We start from the raw sequence: 17,922 nt of genomic DNA, 5'->3' as shown, positions 1-17,922 counted from the left end.
GCTGTCTGGCCGTCCCCCTGCTGCGCTAAAGAGACCAGTCAGCTCCTCACACGCGCACACAGGCTCCTTAACATTACAAACTGATGAAGGGGCCTGTCATATCCAGGCTCAACTAAACTCAGCTTTGCAGCTCACGCTGTACAAAAGCAACCATGAAGTCCTGAGTGACTGCGGCGAGAACAAAAGGGATGTGGTTTCAGACCGTTGGAGCAGCCCGGACATCTGACCTGCCATGGTGCTGGTGACCAGGTCCATTTTGGGCAGGGGGTCTTTCTCCGAGCTGTAGCTGAAGGTGAACTCAGTGGACAGGTGTCTAGCAGACGGCTGCTTCACCTGTTTCCAGCAACCTTGACATGACAAAGTTAACCAGTCAGGCAGTGTTTAATGAAAGGATGGGCCTTCCACTAGCAGAACCCCCAAGCTGTAAATCATGTATGTTGGGGGTGGTGTGTGAGAACGTGTCAGGAGAGTGCGCAAGAGGGGAAGAGGGGGTGCTGGGGGTGTCTGGAACAGTGATAAGCAAACAGGCAAAGGCAGGAACAGGATAGACGGGAGAGCAAAAATGGTAGCAGGAATGTAGCAAAATGTGGGAAAGGGCACAGAATCTCTCATCATACTTATCTTATAATCACTTCAACCCCCAAAGATTCTCTCATTCACTTGCCAAACATTTTATGCAAATCTTATATACTTTTGTTGAACATTTGCCCAAAACGCATATGCAGTCAAGTACAGACAACTCTTTAGGGGGCCCAACTAGGAATTCTAACAACTGCAAACTAGGTACTGCAACAAACAGTGCCTTGTCCACACTACAGCTGCTGTCCCCCCCCGCCCCATATAAAATACAACAATCTAATATAGTTCATATAGTTCCTTCTCTTACTGTTTGGGCTGCTGGACAACTGCAGTGTTAGTGCTTTGCCAGCTTCTCTTTGCATCGTGAAATGTTGGGAGCTTTTAAAGCGTGTCTAAAGCGCTGACTGAAGAAGAGTGAAGTGTCTAGTGCTGTCCCAGCTGCTGCCTGTGCACTGACCTGTCTGTGGCTTATCAGCAGAGTCATACCCATTCTCCTTGTTTTTCTTCCTGTGGGGGGGAGAGAGAGATCTCAGTGAAAGCAGCAGAGCTGGTGCCCCTGTAGTTGAGGTCTTCTTGTAGCCCTGCAGTCTTCTTATATCTTTTCTTCCATAACCCTCCAGCCCCAGCCTTCATCCACAGGGCCAAATCTCCTGATGCTGCCCTTTACACCTCCCTCCTTCCTCTTTCTGAACAGCCCCGCCCCTCCCCCATCCACAACAAGGACGAGCAGTTCAGGTCTCACTGCAGATCCTGGTTACAGGAGGCTTGTTTCGACTCCCTGTTGCTCTGGTGGCCATAGCGAAGAGGCCCACAAAACGGGGCTTCACCGCAAATGCAGATTGCCATACAGCGGCACACAGACCGATCTACAGATGGACACAGACATGCTCACTCACAGCTATGCAATGTAGGTGCACTTACTTGTGAAATACCTTGAAGAGGCAGATCGCAGTCATGAGTAGAATAACTGACACGAGGATGGGCACCCCTATGATGACCATGTTAACTGCGGAGACAGAGGGCCAGCAGGCAGGGCGTTAAGCAGTACAGTGCAGGACACTGGTAGGCCCATTATGTACAGGACATTGCAGAAGTGAGAACAGACTGGTTTGTCAAGGGCAGGGCAGGGCAGGGCAGTGAAGCTGTACCGAGATCTGGGTGAGAAGGAACAGGCTCGCTGAGGTCAGCCTCGCCCGGAAGGGGCTTTGGGTGAGTTGCCAACGGGACCAGAGAGGACACGTTCACCTGCACACCTGCTTCCCCAGCATCAGCAAAGGAAAGGATTAGAAGAAGCTGTTGGATTACCCATTATTTACATGCATTCCCCACCATCCAAACACCACCACCACCACCACCACACATACGTACTTGGAAAGTTTTGCACTATAGGGCAGCCCAGTAGCTCCGCCATCAGGCCGATCCCCTGGTGCCACTGGAGAGGGACCACACGGACATAGCGGGCAATAATGGCTGGACGGAAAGTGTTTCGAGCCTGGTAGAGGCTGTCCACGTTTCCTTCAAATATCTACACACAAAATTAACCATCATTACATCCACACCAGTTATTTAATGTGAAGTGAATGAGTGCGCGTGGAGAGTCTCACCATGTCTTCAGAACAGTTATATTGGGTGTAAGTCTGCCAATGACTCTTCTCCTTGTACAAAATTTTGTAGCTTTTCACATAGTGATCAGACGAAGACACACCACTGGTCAAAATCCCTGAAAGTAACAAATTTAGATGAGGGTAGTTTAGAGTAGTTTTAAACACCAGTGTGTATTTAGTGAATTTTGGGAGGAACAGATGAAATGCATTTGTTCATGTGAAGCTCCACAACAAGCCTTCATTTCCAGCATGGCATGACTCAATTACAGATTACAATTACAGATTAGACACTTCAGTGATCATTCACAGACTCAACTCTCAGATTTCAATCCTCAAGTGTCTCTTTAAGTGGCTCAATTTTCTCCCATTAGAGTGGAATGATGTCAGTGCAAAGCAGCCAACTCAAGAACGTACCAGAACATGGGAGGGAGATTGCCTGCCCTAACCCAGCTCCCACAGGTAACACTGGTGGCCCAGGGCAGAATGCAGCCAATTGAAGGCTGACTGGAATTCTGTGCAAGACTCCCTGCTGGCATTAGGAACATACTCTCCTCAAATGATGCTGAAAAGGTAGTCCATACATTTATCACTTCAGGATTGGACTACTGGCTGTACCACCAAGTACCTAAACAAGCTCCAGCTAGTTCAAAATGCAGCAGCCAGAGTTTTTACTAGAACAAGAGAATTTGATCACACCACTATCTTAGATACTTTACATTGGCTCCCAGTAAAATTTCATATTGATTATAAAATCAGGCATTTTATTAACTACTTCCCATCTTAGTTAAAAGTGTACATCTGGGGGTCCATGGGGCATTGAGAGTTAAGGTAAACTGGGATGTTATGATGCTGTCACTTTACCTCTCTTTTATCACTGATGTTTGTTGACTGAGAGCGGCAGGGTGCCCATGTTCCAGGGTGCCCTCATGCCTGTGTTTCTTTCTGGCTCCATCCTTTTAGCTGCCATAGCTAGATCTGCTGGAGTCCATCTTTGCACATTATAGTTCCCTAATTTACACACCTCATACCTGGACATGCCTAAAAATCTATTCCCTCTTTCTGCCAAGGTACACATACCCCTGATATCATGATGTTACTCAGCCTCAACCCATCTCAGCTGCCATGGCTACTCCCACCACCCCCTGATGCCCCCCTGCTGTAGCCCCCCACATCCCCACCCCCAAACTATCCACAAGAGTACCTAATGTGTGTGCTGACTTAAAGGTGATGTACAAGAAACCCACTATTTAGATGATTAGACAGTTCAAAAAGATTCAAAGGCAAAGACTAAGTGTTGAGATGCTTTTGAAGAAGAAATCAAAATGTTCTTTAAGAGGAAAAGCACTGGTAACATTCCATTCTCACAGCTGAGGAAGACCCACCAGAGTGGGACGGACAATATGGAAGTGGCACACTGTAGCAAGCGCACAGAACCGTTAAGATAACAGAGCCTCCACTCTTTGGGGTGCTGAGTCCAGTAAGGGCAGGCATATCTATACGCCAGGCTTCCATACGGGAGACAAAGTGGGTATTCTCTGGGTCTGTGTGCACAGAGACTCCTTCAGAAGCATAAAATTGGCCTGGTCATGCTGACTACACACAACATGCTCAAAAATAAACGCCACATCCGGCCTACTCCTATATTTAAATGTGCCTTTGTGAAAAGGCGTGTATATTTGCAAGGGAATGACACAGAAGGTCTTTCAATTCTTTTATGCAATACCAGGAATTGGTAAAAAGATGCAACCATCAGCTGGGTGCTGGGTGAGTGTGGAGGGGGCAGGCCTTCTCATTGCTCTGGGCTTATAACATTGGATACACCCTCGACAGTCACAGGAATGCCCCTTTGTAAGGATAATTACCCCTTAGAACAGGCCCTGGACCCAGGCCTATCCTGATCCCTTCTCTTCTCTGTCAGACAGATGTTTACATGCAGGGACCTAATCCTATTAACCTTTACAGCAGCAGTGAGAGGAAAAGGCTGAAAACTGACAAAGAACCCACCCACCTAAGAGAGCATACTCTAAGGAAAGCAGAAATCTAAAGAGAGCATTTCCACTCAGCCACTGATCATTCAGATCTTGGTGAATCGGTCTTTACATTTCTGCATCTTAGATTTCGCAATGCTGCAAAGCAGAGCAGAAATTCACTGCGCTGGTGTAGAGATGATCCACACCAGAGCATTGCCGCTTCCACTCAGCCTGTATGGTGCTTTGTTGCTGGAATGGAACGGACAAACACACGACAAGCACTTGTACAAGGTACAAGTTGCATAAGTTGACTGGGTGAGAGACCGAGTCAAGCATGGCATGGGTCAACACACAAAGGAAACACTATTCCAAGACTGCACAGGAGAAGAAGCCAGCAGAATCATGAGTATGCTTGTGGTAACGAACCTGTGATCCTCTTCTTCTCTCCGAGGTCCAGCTCCAGCCACTGTCTGCCCTTGGCCTCAGTGGCCCAGATGCCTGTAGCAGAGACTGGGTGGGTGGTATTGGGTGACCAGTCTACTTCAGACCCCACCGGTCCATCACTTAGCCACGAGGAGCTAGCAGATACTGGCTGAAGAACGGTCTGCCTCGTGCAGTCTGTGGTGGGAGATGGTGGAAGAGGAGGAGAGAGACGTGAGGGATGGATTACTTGTCACTTAAAATAGTCAAAGGAGATGAAGACTCGGAGTAAACAGTGTCAGTGTTGCATGCTCTGAAGTATATGCAAACAGACACACACATCGGTTTTCATTTTGCCTAGTTAAAATGGACATGAAAGCCATGAACTTCAAGAAAACAACAAAGAGCTTGCTGGTTTTCTTGTTGTGCCTTGAGATTGTTTGCTATAATAAAATCCACATGGAGCAATATCCCATTCATGATGTACACTGCCTCAACAGGTACAGTAGGCCTCAAACAAAGCCACCGTATGTATATTTAAAGAGGCACATGTGCTGGGAACATGGAAATGAGAAAATGAAAAGAAATCTGACACCAGTCTTTTTTTCCCCACACCTTCACACTTTCTTGCTTGGAGCTGACAAAATTTTAAAAGTACAGTGTAGAGCAGAACTGAGTAAGCCACTACCCACTAGTCCATCTAGCTGGAAGATGCAGGACTTCATGACTCCACAACTCCACAAAGCACGGGAGGGGGAAGCACCATGGGGGGGCCAGTGAAGAGGGCCCGATTGAAGCGGCTTGGGGTAGATTGACAGTAATGGGGGGGGGGCATTTGTCACAATCAAGCACGCACTGTGGTGGTCCAAGGAAATTCCACAATGGAGCTCATCGATCGCTGGCTGCTTATCTACTTCACCCACAGGGTGCGCTTGTCATTCAGCCATCCTACCCCAATAAAACGTTATTGATCAGCCAGGTTTTAGAACAACTCTGCTATAGACTAACTGGTTTAAGAACCTGCTAGTGGTGTCACACACACACACACACACACACACACACACACACACACACACACACACACACACACACACACACACACACACACACAAAAAGCTGGGTTGAAGAACAGGTGTGAGGAGTGGCCGTTAAGGCAGCGTGTTGGCAGCTAGCCAGTTGTTTAGCCCATCTCTGTTGCGCTTGGCTTTCTGGGAGCTCGGAGAGACATCTGAGGCCTGCCAGCACAGGTAGTGCGGCTCTGCTGAAAACGGCTCGTGGTGCCAGACTCAGTCAGGCAAAAACAAAGCAAGTCAGACAAGAAGTTCCCACGCTTGCCAAACCAACCTGCTAAACCATGAGCAGGTGTTGCACTCATCAGCAAAACAAGAAACTAGCAAATCCAGTGCCGCTCCACTGTCTTGTTTTGTGTCAGTGTGTAAATAAAATGTAGCACATAATGGGAGGATGGACAAGGCAGAAAATTCACTCAAAATAGAGACCATAATCATAATCAGACATCATAATCATAAATGGATAAATATGTAAAAAAAGACACTTACCGCTTGTGACAAATGTGAAGAGTGATTCAGACAAAGAGCCACTGAGAGAGAGAGAGAGAGAGAGAGAGAGAGAGAGAGAGAGAGAGAGAGAGAGAGAGAGAGCACAGTGATTACAATTACAGTGAAAAGGTTGGGGGGGGGGCTGCCATGTGAGAGAAACGCCCAGTCAGGGAGTGTAGAGAACACCTCCCACTGAACACGCCCACCTACTGTCCCCTCGAAAGCCTCTGATCCCTCCACGGCATGGAAGGCTGAGGCAAAGCTAGGCTGCTCACCAGAGCCATGTGGGGGTAATTGACCGGGGCCATGGCAGGGAAATTGCATCTCTCTCGGTTATTACTTAAGAGTGGGTCGTTTTCACAGGCTGGACTTCCTGGCTGGGTTTACTTTATCACTCTTATCCACACCAAGCTATTGAAACTAGAATTTTTTATAAATAAATCAACTGGCCACTGAATTACTGGCTACTCTAGGAGGAGCGAAAAGCGATTATTGAAACCTATTGATCCTTCAGTAAGACTGAAGTTGTCCTGTGGGACTTTGAACCTCAAGTACGGCTCATCTTAAAATATTGCGCTTCAAGTCTCATGGAAAACAAGCATGAGACTACTCTGTCCTGGCTCCCAGGCGGTGGAATGAACATCCATTGGGTGTCTGGACAGCAGAGTCCTTTGCAGTCTTCAAATGCAGACTGAAGACCCATTTATTTGTGGAATATTTAAATGACCACTGATCCTACACCTATGTTGAGTAACTGAAACTCATCTTGAACTCTAACCTACTGGCTAGGATCCATTCTATGAGTAAATGACAAAGCACTTTTGTAAGTTGCTCTGGATAAGAGTGTCTGCCAAATGCCGTAAATGTAAATATTACATCATCATCAGCATAATCCTTCATAGCCGATATACTTCCTAATCAATGCCTAGAATACTTCTTCAGTGCTGGGCAGGGTGCTACAGAGAAGTCAATGTGAACTTGTCTGGACATGTTTAAGAGCTCACGTCTTCTGTCTAAATACCAAACGTCATGTCGGCATCAGGTTCTAACTATGCAGCTATACATTCCAATTGATGACATGACTAGAAATTAGCGATTTGTGCTGAAGTGAAACTTCTTAGAGGTCAGTCATATTTCCCTGTCAAGTACAGCACTGTCCTAGGTTTCAGTCAACACCACTGTAGTTTATTAAAGATGATTGTTGTTTCACTTTTGAATTAGAAATAGTGTTTTTTTTTGCTATAATTACCACCATAAACCTTTTTTTTCTTCAATGTGATAAACAATATAAACAATAAGCCCTGACAGATGTTTATGTGGTGATTTAGAAGTAGTGGCTCCATACACCCTGAGGGTAAATCAATACAAAAGTCATTTGTGGTGATGGCCAAGTGACACTTCAAATAACTGTCTGCTCTCATCACTACAGGCAGGCTTAAGGATGGCACTGCATATCAGCATTACAGATAGGCATTTTTTAAGCCACCCCAGACTTTGACTAAGGCAGCAGTTTCAAGGTGTGGTCGACAAGCGCTTTGCGTCCTGTTGGGGACGAAACATGTCAGGAAAGAATGACTGTGATGATTACCGCTCCAACAGCCTGCTAGGTATCTTAATGTGACTCCAGTGCTTTATGTCTCCACAGGTGCCTACATCACCAAGCAGGATTATGCACTTTGACAAAAGTGTGGACGAGACCTGGCCCCCACAAAGCGTCAGGCAGTGCTGGACCCTTCCACTGAGATATAACCGCAGGAATCATCTTTAACTCACAGCGATAAATTATGCACAGGCTTGGAGATAAAAGGAGATCAAGGGCAGGAGAAAAAGAACAAAACATGTTGAGACTTGTCCAGGACAGGGCATGTATGGAACACGCTCTGGGGATACTCTGTTATAAAATTGCTTTCATCAACCAAGCAAACGACATTAAAGGGTGGTTACTTGGCTGGATTTAGGTGAGACATGGATTAGGTGCATTTCATTTGCACTGTAATTGAATCAGTGGAAGAGTTTTTACATTTTGCATCTTACAGTGCAGGAAGGGGAAGGTGACAGGGCCACGTTACAGAAAGGTTCAGTGAGAAGCTAGAAGCAACGCCTGTTGTGATGAGAGTGAATAAGAGAAGGCCAGGAGCTTAAGCAAAGCCATACCTTTTTGACAGGATGCCATTAGCTTGGACTGGCTCGTAGTGCCATAGCCCCCGGTGCTCCTCCACTGTGATTGGTCCACCGAACTGATCCAGAATGACGCCGGCATGGACAGCAGATTTACACAGCACTGACGTCTGAAATGAGAGAGAGAAAACTCTGAGAACAAGGAATTTGAGAGAACACCATAGGATGGTTCTTTCTGTGAGCCTCAACAATCCCGGCCTCAAAGCACAATGCATGCAAATATTTTTTGAGCATTAAGTAAAAGGCCACCACCCAGATGAAAGTGCTCGGTAAATGGAATTAATTTGACATGCATAAAAAAATTTATACAAAATAAAAATACTGAACAGATATCCAGAATGCCTCAGTCAGATTCCATTCTTCTACTTTTCTAGGATTTGCGTCAACAAGCAAGACCCTGCGAGACATTTTAACAGAGTGATGTTATGACGCCTGCCTTAGTTACAGAAATTCGTCCTTGTAATCTGGGCCAACAAGGGCATTTCAATTCAATTTACAGAGACATTTTAAGAATGCTCAGGCTGGCTGTGGCTGTGCACAAGCCACTCATCCTCTTGGAGCGTGTGGCCCTGCTCCAGCACAAATCAGAATGAAAGGCACATTGTAATTTAATTGAGGCAGGACAATTACCGTAATTGCACCATCCTGAAGGAATGCGAAACACCCCTCTTTTAGTGCCTACCGGAAAACTGTATTTAGTCCTACAAAATATCTTCAGAATGATTACCTCTCAGACACCGCTTTATTTAGCAGGCTAGACCAGGTAAGGGAGGCACAAAAGAGAAGTCTAAACAAACAAACACTGTCAAATCACTGCAGTAAATAACATCACAGCTATGTACAATGCAGGGGTTGGGGGATGGTCTCTGTACTCTTGATCGTGAGGCTTTCATTATAATTTGTGTGGGCAAGTGAATCTTCCTTTCCTACTCCCCCTTTACTCCACCTGTCTAGCTCCTATCGCAAAATGGCGCTGCATGAATGGCAAGCACACATTCTAGGCTGGTTGGCCACAGTGCGATGCGGCAACAGACCCTTATCTGGGGCCTCATCTGTCCCCCTCATTACTCTGATCACCTATCCGGTGGCAGGGGCCATAAACACATCTGGTTGGAGCGTTCCTCTCTCTCTCCATCTCCGCTCCTCCATCACAGGCTCACCCGCACACTGCGGGAGTCTAGTGTGGTGTTGACCACTGGAGTTATGACTTCTGGGGTGGGATTACGGAGCTCAGCGCTACTGCTGTCGACTTAAGCCTCCTCCTATTTAAGACAGCACCTGAACTGTTCCAGTGCGTCCGATTTCAGAGCATTACTTAAAGTGATGGGACAAGGCCCACTGTAAAGTAAGAGTTACAATACCAGGTCAAGCAAATGCTGAGTGACTGAGCAGAGAGAGAGTGGTGCGTTCACGGTTGAACCATGGGCGACCCATAGACCACAGCCTAAGGTGAAGGGGTTCTTACATTGTGAATAGATGACCTTTACAACAGAATAACTGCTCACACATAACTAAAACAGGTGACAGTACATGTTCTGTTCTGTTCTATTGTCTGGAAACAAATCCAACCTATTCAGGCAGTTTCCTATTTGGAAGGCCTTTCAGAATGAACACTGCAATAGGCTACAGTCTTTTACCTTATTAAAAATTCCATTCACAGTGACAGCACCTTGAAAGCTTTACAACCCCTTCACGCGGAGCAGTCAGAAGAACACTGCGGCTAAGGGGACTTTGATCAGTTGTGTTTACACAAAAGGCACCCTACTCTTGTTGTGTAAATGAGTTTCATTTGGACAGTGAATGAAGGCATTAGGAAACACAGAGGTGGGATTAAATGGGCCATGTGAAGCTAAATGCTGTTTGTGTGTGTGTGTGTGTGTGTACGGAATGGATAGATTTGGCAATGCACTCATGTTCTGGGGCATCGTGTGATGTACCTGCTTCCTACCCCTCCTCACAGAGGCTAGTGTAAGCTAATCAGTCACACTGCCTTCATCTCAGGAAGAGAGTACACTTACCTGACAAAAGCTGCCTACAGCAGAACAGGAGGGGCTCATGGTGGCCCCTAACCTGCGACCACCATCAGGCATCCATCTGCTGGAACATTCATCCACATGTGTTGATTTGGATGAGGATTTAGGATCTTAAAAAAGGGAGCCCCTCATAACTACCCTGGCTAGACCCTCAAGCACAATGCATATTGTTGGGAGACAGTGAACACTCCGACTGCACTGGCAGAATTTCCCAACATGAGCACAACACAACACAAGTGACTAGCACCCAGCAGTGCCAGTCTGAAGGGGACTGTGTAACTGATTTTAGAAAGAAAACCCCCTAACAGAGTACCACCAAAGGTCAGAGCTACACAAATTTCCACGCATTGCATTGCGCATTGCAATGCGCATTGCACATAGAAAATGATACTGAGGGAAGCTGAAACCACGTGCTCACAACATAACAGTTCACCCAAGAAATTGTGTTACTGCTGCTCCAATCTGCCAATTTGCTCAAGCCAGCAATTTGAATTAATTACTCATGTCACAACTATATTTCATACCTGACCCTCTACCATCACTGAGGAAAGTGGGAGAAGCAGAAAGACAACTACAGAGTGACACAAAGTGGCCGGTCATGTCGGTCATGACAAACAGGAAGAGAAGCGCTCCCCATGCCAAGTTTAAAGAGTGGATTCCCAAAGTCTAAAGTGCTTGTGGGGGAGCTCAAAAGCCTAACCACATGAGTTGAATCAAGTCTCTCTGCCTCTCTCAAACAGGGCTAGAATAATCTGAATAAACTGCTGTGGCTTGATGGACCTCAGATTACAACCCAAACTTCAAACCAACTATGAGAGGTGAGACCTGTACAAACTGTCTTTCAACATGACACAGTCGGACAGATACTCAGACCGACACTTTCCCATGCTCTGTCAGATACTCAGCACTATACCATCACAAAAAAAAAGTCTGACAGAAAATGAGACAGGTGGTTAGTGCTTGCCTTTCCCAGCCTTTAGGTCACAGTAAAGATCTCCTGTTGAGAAGAGCTTCTGCCAAGCCATGGTTCTTCCAGCCCACAGAGCACTGATCATAAACAACATTGTGCTTGGGGAAGTACAGTAAACCACCCCACAAAGTGGTCATGTCTCGCATATAACCCCCCAAACATGGAGGAGGTGACTGGTCCTGAGGGATAGGTGTTGGGGACATTTCCTCTCTCCTCTGTGACAAGGTGCAGAACGTAATACCGGGACAGAACAATGAGGCCGCACTCACGTGTCTGTAGCCATGCGAGACGTCCCCGGCTACCTCAGCCGCCATCTCCGCACCACATCCGGCCGGACAGTACTTCCTGCACAGGGAGACAATGTAGCAGCCGCTCATGCTCTGGCTAATTACAGCACTCACACAGCAGGTCAATGAGACCTACAGGGCTGCTCAAAGCAGAAAGATGAAAAAGAAAAGTAACAGAAAGATTCAGACCTGCAAAGAGGTCACAATTGATTGTTGTAAATCCTTGGAGTTTAGAAGCTCACCATTGTGGTAGAAATGCATGAACTGGTAGACTTTATGAATAAATAGCAGAGAGAGCTACACCTTGCACATTTTGCAGTGGAATGTGTTTATATAAGCAAATCGCATACCTGTACTGTGAAAGAGAGAAATGGATGCCTTTGTTGGAGCATGTGAGCATGTCTGAAGAGGAAAACAGAAGAGGATACACAATGAGGGACAATAATGGAAGAGCCAAGACAGATATCCTTAGCGGACGTGACACTTAACACAGCAAAGCATGATTGACATGTGTGTGTCTCACACACACACACACACACACACACACACGGCTGAAACCCCCCGCCCAATTATGAACACACACACAAAAGCAGAAGAGTGCATATGCTCAGGCATAGACAGCAAATCTGTGCTGGCATAATGTGTCAGGACATGCTAGGTGAGGAGACTCGTGCACAGGACCTGAGCACAGACAGAGCAGTGGAGTCAAGCCAGGACACGGCTTGCCCAGGAGAGAGGTGCTGTTCATTGGGCGGAGGAGAGACCAAAGAGCATTCTACCAGGATAAGCAGACCAAAGAAAATGCTGAAAAGGGGACCATGAGAAGGAAAGTGGCAGCCAGCCGTGATCCTGGAGGTCTACCTTCCTGCCGTTCATTTCCAGCATGTAACACCTGATCCAGCCGGGCAGGGCTTGGACGGGGTGTTGTCGAGCGCCTTGGTTGGCAGGAAGAGGCGTGCTGACAGAGCTGGTGCCAAAACTCAGCAGGAAGGCAGGTCTCTGGAAGCAGGTGCTGGTGATCACTGGCCAAGAGCTTCCTCCCACATCCCTGCGACTGTACGCAAAGAGCTGTGCTCAGGGTGAGAGGAAGTAAGACGTCTGGCCTACCTCTGTGGTCTACGGTGGAGTAGGAGAGCTGGAAGCTACTGCCAGGAGTGTGGCGGCTGGCACGGAAGCTCACGGTGAGCTCACTCTCGTCAGTGTAGAGTGGCTGGCTGGGCCCTGGGTATGGCCCAGGAAGGGACTGCACCCCCCCACAGTGCTGCCAGTACACTAACACAGAAGGGCAGAGACCCATATATCAAAGAAAAGAAAATACCCAAACTAAAAACAGAACTGAAGCCAAATACTGCTATAGATGTTTATGATGGACACACCTGAGCTATGATTAGATAGAGAGACAGAGAGAGAGAGATAGAGAGATAGAGAGATAGATAGATAGATAGATAGATAGATAGATAGATAGATAGATAGATAGAGAGAGAGATCATTTTGCCTTGAGTCCATAATCTAAAATTAGTTTACATAGAAAATATTAGCCTCATTGAAGGTTACAAGAAAAGGTACATTAATAAATAATATAACTAAAAATTCTAAAAGAACAATATATTTAAACAATGAAACCAAATACAATACCCAATAAACTGCATAAACTTTGAGAGCGAGAGAGAGAAAGATAGATTGCATTTCTTAATCTCTGGCTGGAACGCTGAAATTTCAGGGTTTAATAACTATATAAGAGAAACATCTTCCCAAATGATCCTAGGGATTACCAGTAGCTAGCCAAAGTGGTCCGGGTGGGCTATAATGCTTCAAGAGATCAGCAAGAGATGTTAAAAGCAAGGCCATTAAGGGCTTTAAATGTCAAAAGCAGGACTTTGTTATGTGCAATTTAATAGGCTACTAGTATATATGACCATGTTGCTGCTGGTGGCTCTTGAGCAGCCCTTAGTTTCCAGCCTGATAAAGCCCTGGCACACAGCACACTGTCATCTGAAGCCTCTCTTCCTTCCTGCCTTTCAGACAGCATAGGAAAGAAGGATGGAAAAAAGGTTCCCCCTTTGTGAGGAGCAGGAGCCTGACTGGAAATAGGTGACGGGGGCGAGACAATAGGGCGGTATGGGGTGGGCGGGAGGAGCGGTGAGGCCTCTCCGCCCGGGAGTCGGTGACGGGCCGTGACTGAATAGCGAGGAGCTGTTCCACCTGACACGGTGGTAAAGTGATATTCTCCCAGCCCAGCGCTCTGACAGGCTGCAGCCTCTAGCGAGAGATTACTTGACAGCAAGAGATTACTTGACGCTCTTCCCCAGGCCTTCTCTTGCTCCTGCTCTCCCGTACAGAGTGAAAACTTTCCGACATGTAGTACTCGCCTCCCTTTTCAAAAACTCAGTGAAACTTTCTGGCTTGTAAAGTAGGGAAACTGAGGAAGATGGACTAAACTTCTATGTGCAATTCACCCTAATTAGAACGCTGCAGGCACATTTAGAAATACCATTCTTGAACTGAGTGTTCTATATCAAACGTGTGCAAGTTATGACGGTCAAGCAATTTAGTAACACTGTTCCTCTTGAGGTCATTAGAACATGTTGTGAAACCACTTGTGAGCAGAACACAATATCCTTTAGAAAACAGCAAACACGTGCTGGTCCACTATTCTCCCCTCTTATCAGTCTGTGCCTCTATAAACCAGCTCATACTCATCATAGTGTGTGTGTGTGGGGGGGATTAAGACAGAAACACAGACTGAGACACAGAAAAGGAATGACAATAGCTGGGCTATTGGAGAATCTCCTTCTGACGCTACTAGCTGTGCAACAGTAAGCAGTACTTGCTGTTGGTGTGACCGATGCTATGTGACAGCTAGCGCCATAAACACAGGCCTGCGCTGTGCAAGGTGATGCATGATAAAATAGCTTCACTGGGTTTCACCAACAGCCTAGCAAGAACTGTTCACTGCTGCCAAATTAACAAGCTTTTTCCCTCCTGAATGACTGCACCTTCTCTTCCACCACACCTGGTGAAATTCTCACTCTGTTCTTAAAATAGAAGCACAATGTCTTAACATGTGCTAATCCCATCTGCACAGGAGACATCTGGGCCTTGAACAATAGGACTGTTCACCTCCCTGACAAAATCAAAAGAAGCATGTCCTTTAAAAACCAAGTTCCAACCCCCCCCCCCCCCCAAGAAAAAACAAAACCACCACACAGAAGTGTTTGTGTGTTAGTTTCAACTAAACATTGATATTAAATCATGTTCCAAATCTGTATTTCAAAAAAGTCAACATAGAATATAAAGTGTTATCCAATCATCCCAAGGATCAGATTTGGATTTATTGGCATCTTCATATGTGAATCCCTATCTGTTGCATCTGGGAAACTAATATGTATAACTGCAAAGCATTTAAAAAAGGAAACGTGTGACATATGAAACATCAACTGCTCACCATGCTTTGACTCTTTCAGGACCTTCAGATAGTCAGTTCTGCAGTCTTCCCCTTCAATGGACAGATCTTCGAAGGTGAGAACAATGCGAAGGCTGCTCGAGACGCGTATATTCCACTCACACGAGTTGTTTGGGTACAGGCCTAGGTAGTTCTTAGAGGACAGGTGACCACTCTGTGGACCCAGGACAGAGTGCCCGCAACCATCATCTGAGGAGAACAAAGTCAGACAAACTCCTTCAGATGATGGTGTAATGACTGATCCAAGCTGAAGAATAAATCCTTATATGGACATTCCATCATTCTTACACGGACATTTGTTGCAGTACATGCAACTTCCGAGGTACACTAGAAAGTTCTGCATGTGCCTGTGGGAATTTCCCATAGAAAGTAAACCTAAAACTACAGCAACTAAAGCTAAAGCTAAAATGCAAGACAGCGCAAGAAAAAAGGATGACTGAATATTGCATCATGCTTTCAAATAAGACAACAGCAAAAAAAAACAAACACAGCATGAATCAAACACAATGTTCCCAGACAACCAACCAAGAGCAAGCTTACATACATCACGCTGTTTCAACAGCTGCATGCCACGTCCAAGCATGGCAAGTGGTGGCACAATGCGAGATAGCCTTGACGTGTATCCCAAGCTCAGGCTGAGGCAACAAGTGGCAGGGAGCATGAGAACCAGGCCTGGCGGCAAAATGAGGAATGCCATTACTCTTGACTATTCAGACAAGGATAGTAGAGTCGGCAGGCTGGTCGGGGTAGTCAGCTGCAGGGACCAGGAGGACAAGCGAAGGAGGTGGGACAAATTCTCGAGGGGGGAGGGCAGGAGGCAGAGGGTGAGAGTGAGTGTACGTCACATTTATCCCTCAACTTTCAGGTAGGTGAGGCACAGACATGTGCAGCTCCAGTACTACTTCCCTCTTCCATGAGCTGTACTTGTAGACACAAGTGAAAGACTCGATTCAGAGAATATGGAGACATTCTTAAAAGATAGTGGACACAGAAGAACTAGGAGCACTGGAGAACACATTGAAGGTAGGACACCACATTAAGCAGCCTATAAAAATAGCCGCCATTAGTCAGCGTTACATTCACACTGAGGACCAGTGAACATCCTTTGTGGCTGAACCGAGCCCAGATGCACTGGCGGGCTCGTGAGAGAGGGCGCAGTGAAAGGAAAAACAAAAAAACAGACTGGAAAAACACACCTGCCATGCACTAGCCATGGCCACACGCAGGCCCTGAAACCACTGAGGACATAGCACAGCTCATTGACTGGCCTACGTAGGGAAAACCAGCTGAAATCACCCTTAATGTTCGCCACCTGTAACAGGCTGGCCAAATGATAAAAAGCCACACACTGCCGTTATTGTGAATTAAAGGGTAAAGTGTGGGTTGAAAACCTTGTAGCGTTGGAGGCCTTTATGTTGCCCATTTAAAATACACAGAAGAGAAACCTGCCCTGTACCTGGACACCTGGAAAAGCTATGCATTTCTGCAAAGGAAGACAGCAAGTCATGTCTGATGATTTATTGGGCTAAATTTCAGCAAAATAAGACATGGGTACTCTATGAAGCCAATTTACCCTTTAAAAGGCCCCTTTGAGGAAAAATACATGTGAAAAAGTGTCAGTGAATAACAAAGAAACTAGTGGAAAATATTCTCTTTGCATTTTGTGCGTGCTCCATCACTGTGTATCACTGCGCATGACTCTGCACATGCAGCCTGGCTTTAAAGATGAAAAACTTGTGATAAGATACATCCCCCATGCCAAAACACAACATAACAGAACACTGACAAGAGGGTGGTCCTCTGCAATTCCAAAAGCTAAAAGGATCAACAAGGATATGGGAACCTCGAAGTAAACACGCACCTCCAACAGATTATCGCAGTCGTTAGAAGAATGAAGCTTTTGATTAGGAAATTAGAACATGTTAGAGTCATTCCTCTCCGTTTAGATGTGTTGGTAATGTGCGCTATTGACAGGACCTTCGCACCTCCACAAGTTAGTTAACCAAATTCTGGCTCCTGACTTTAAGCTATTCGATAACCTACACGAGTGTAGCAAGTGTAGAGAGAACAATAATGAGTACAGATAACTACTAAGTTGCACTCAACTGACTAGCTACAAGTTTCCCATTTCTTGAACTTGACTAGCTAAAACGTATAGGGAACATGAACGACCCGGTATTAACAAAGAACTACTCATGATATAATCAGGTAGGATAGCTAACTAGCCAGTTAGCTAGGTTACTTTTTAAAACAACTGCAACGCGGGAATGTAGCTATATAAATGGGCGATAGTTAACTTGTTAAGTATATCTTATGTAACGATAGTTAGCACCAGTTAGTATACTAACGTTACTGAAAGAGAAATGTCCCACACATCTTCGAACAAGTAGTGTAGTCACATGTAAGCAGGGTCATTCTTCAACCTTCAGTTAGCCTACTTTAAAAGACACGGTTTACAGTTTTACGGACCAAACGTTCTGCGTTTAAATTAATTGGGTTTTTTTCCGACAAAAGCTAGACTACAACTTTCCTTCCAATTATTTTGTTACATCGCTATCTGGATAGCCTGTTGTGTTAGCTTTGCCCACTTACCCGGTTTCTCTGCGAGTACAAGCAGGTTAATTGTCGAACAAACGAAAATCAATCCATGTAATATTCCGTTCGCGGACATCGCAACTACAAGCCACTGTAAATCATCAATAAGCAGCCAACGCGAACCGAACTGGTTTCACGGCACCATTTCGCTGGGGAGCGCGCTGTCCGTTTGCGTCGGCAGTTTCTCGAGACGCGCTCTCGTGCTTTAGCGTTCACCCGCGTTCAAACTGCCAAAACTCGCTGAATGAACTCTTCCGCGTTTAA

General features: G+C 46.0%; 1 protein-coding gene across 8 annotated transcripts in view; it reads right to left on the bottom strand.

Moving 5' to 3' along the window:
- dcbld1 (discoidin, CUB and LCCL domain containing 1) overlaps positions 1-17,922 on the bottom strand; it is a 24,244-nt gene extending 6,322 nt beyond the window's left edge. For 3 of the 8 annotated variants that reach the window (XR_003410090.3, XR_003410091.3, XM_027001665.3), the window contains exons 1-14: positions 17,656-17,922; positions 15,046-15,252; positions 12,708-12,872; positions 11,951-12,002; positions 11,583-11,658; positions 8,287-8,420; positions 6,133-6,173; positions 4,580-4,771; positions 2,184-2,299; positions 1,948-2,104; positions 1,728-1,832; positions 1,501-1,585; positions 1,037-1,086; positions 228-347 (exon numbers count right to left, since the gene is read on the bottom strand). Coding sequence is in view for 6 of the 8 variants with exons in the window: in XM_027001665.3 (XP_026857466.3) it covers positions 228-347; positions 1,037-1,086; positions 1,501-1,585; positions 1,728-1,832; positions 1,948-2,104; positions 2,184-2,299; positions 4,580-4,771; positions 6,133-6,173; positions 8,287-8,420; positions 11,583-11,658; positions 11,951-12,002; positions 12,708-12,872; positions 15,046-15,252; positions 17,656-17,734 (1,579 nt within the window). In the remaining 2 variants the exon portion in view is untranslated. The remainder of the gene's footprint in view (positions 1-227; positions 348-1,036; positions 1,087-1,500; positions 1,586-1,727; positions 1,833-1,947; positions 2,105-2,183; positions 2,300-4,579; positions 4,772-6,132; positions 6,174-8,286; positions 8,421-11,582; positions 11,659-11,950; positions 12,003-12,707; positions 12,873-15,045; positions 15,253-17,655) is intronic. The other 5 variants (XM_081717549.1, XM_081717551.1, XM_081717550.1 and 2 more) reach the window with 5 other exon arrangements.

Source organism: Electrophorus electricus, chromosome 7, assembly GCF_041902795.1.
Source record: "Electrophorus electricus isolate QZ-2024a chromosome 7, ASM4190279v1, whole genome shotgun sequence".
NCBI lineage: Eukaryota > Metazoa > Chordata > Actinopteri > Gymnotiformes > Gymnotidae > Electrophorus > Electrophorus electricus.
Note: the sequence above shows the minus strand (reverse complement) of the source record. Positions and strands in the feature narration are given on the sequence as shown.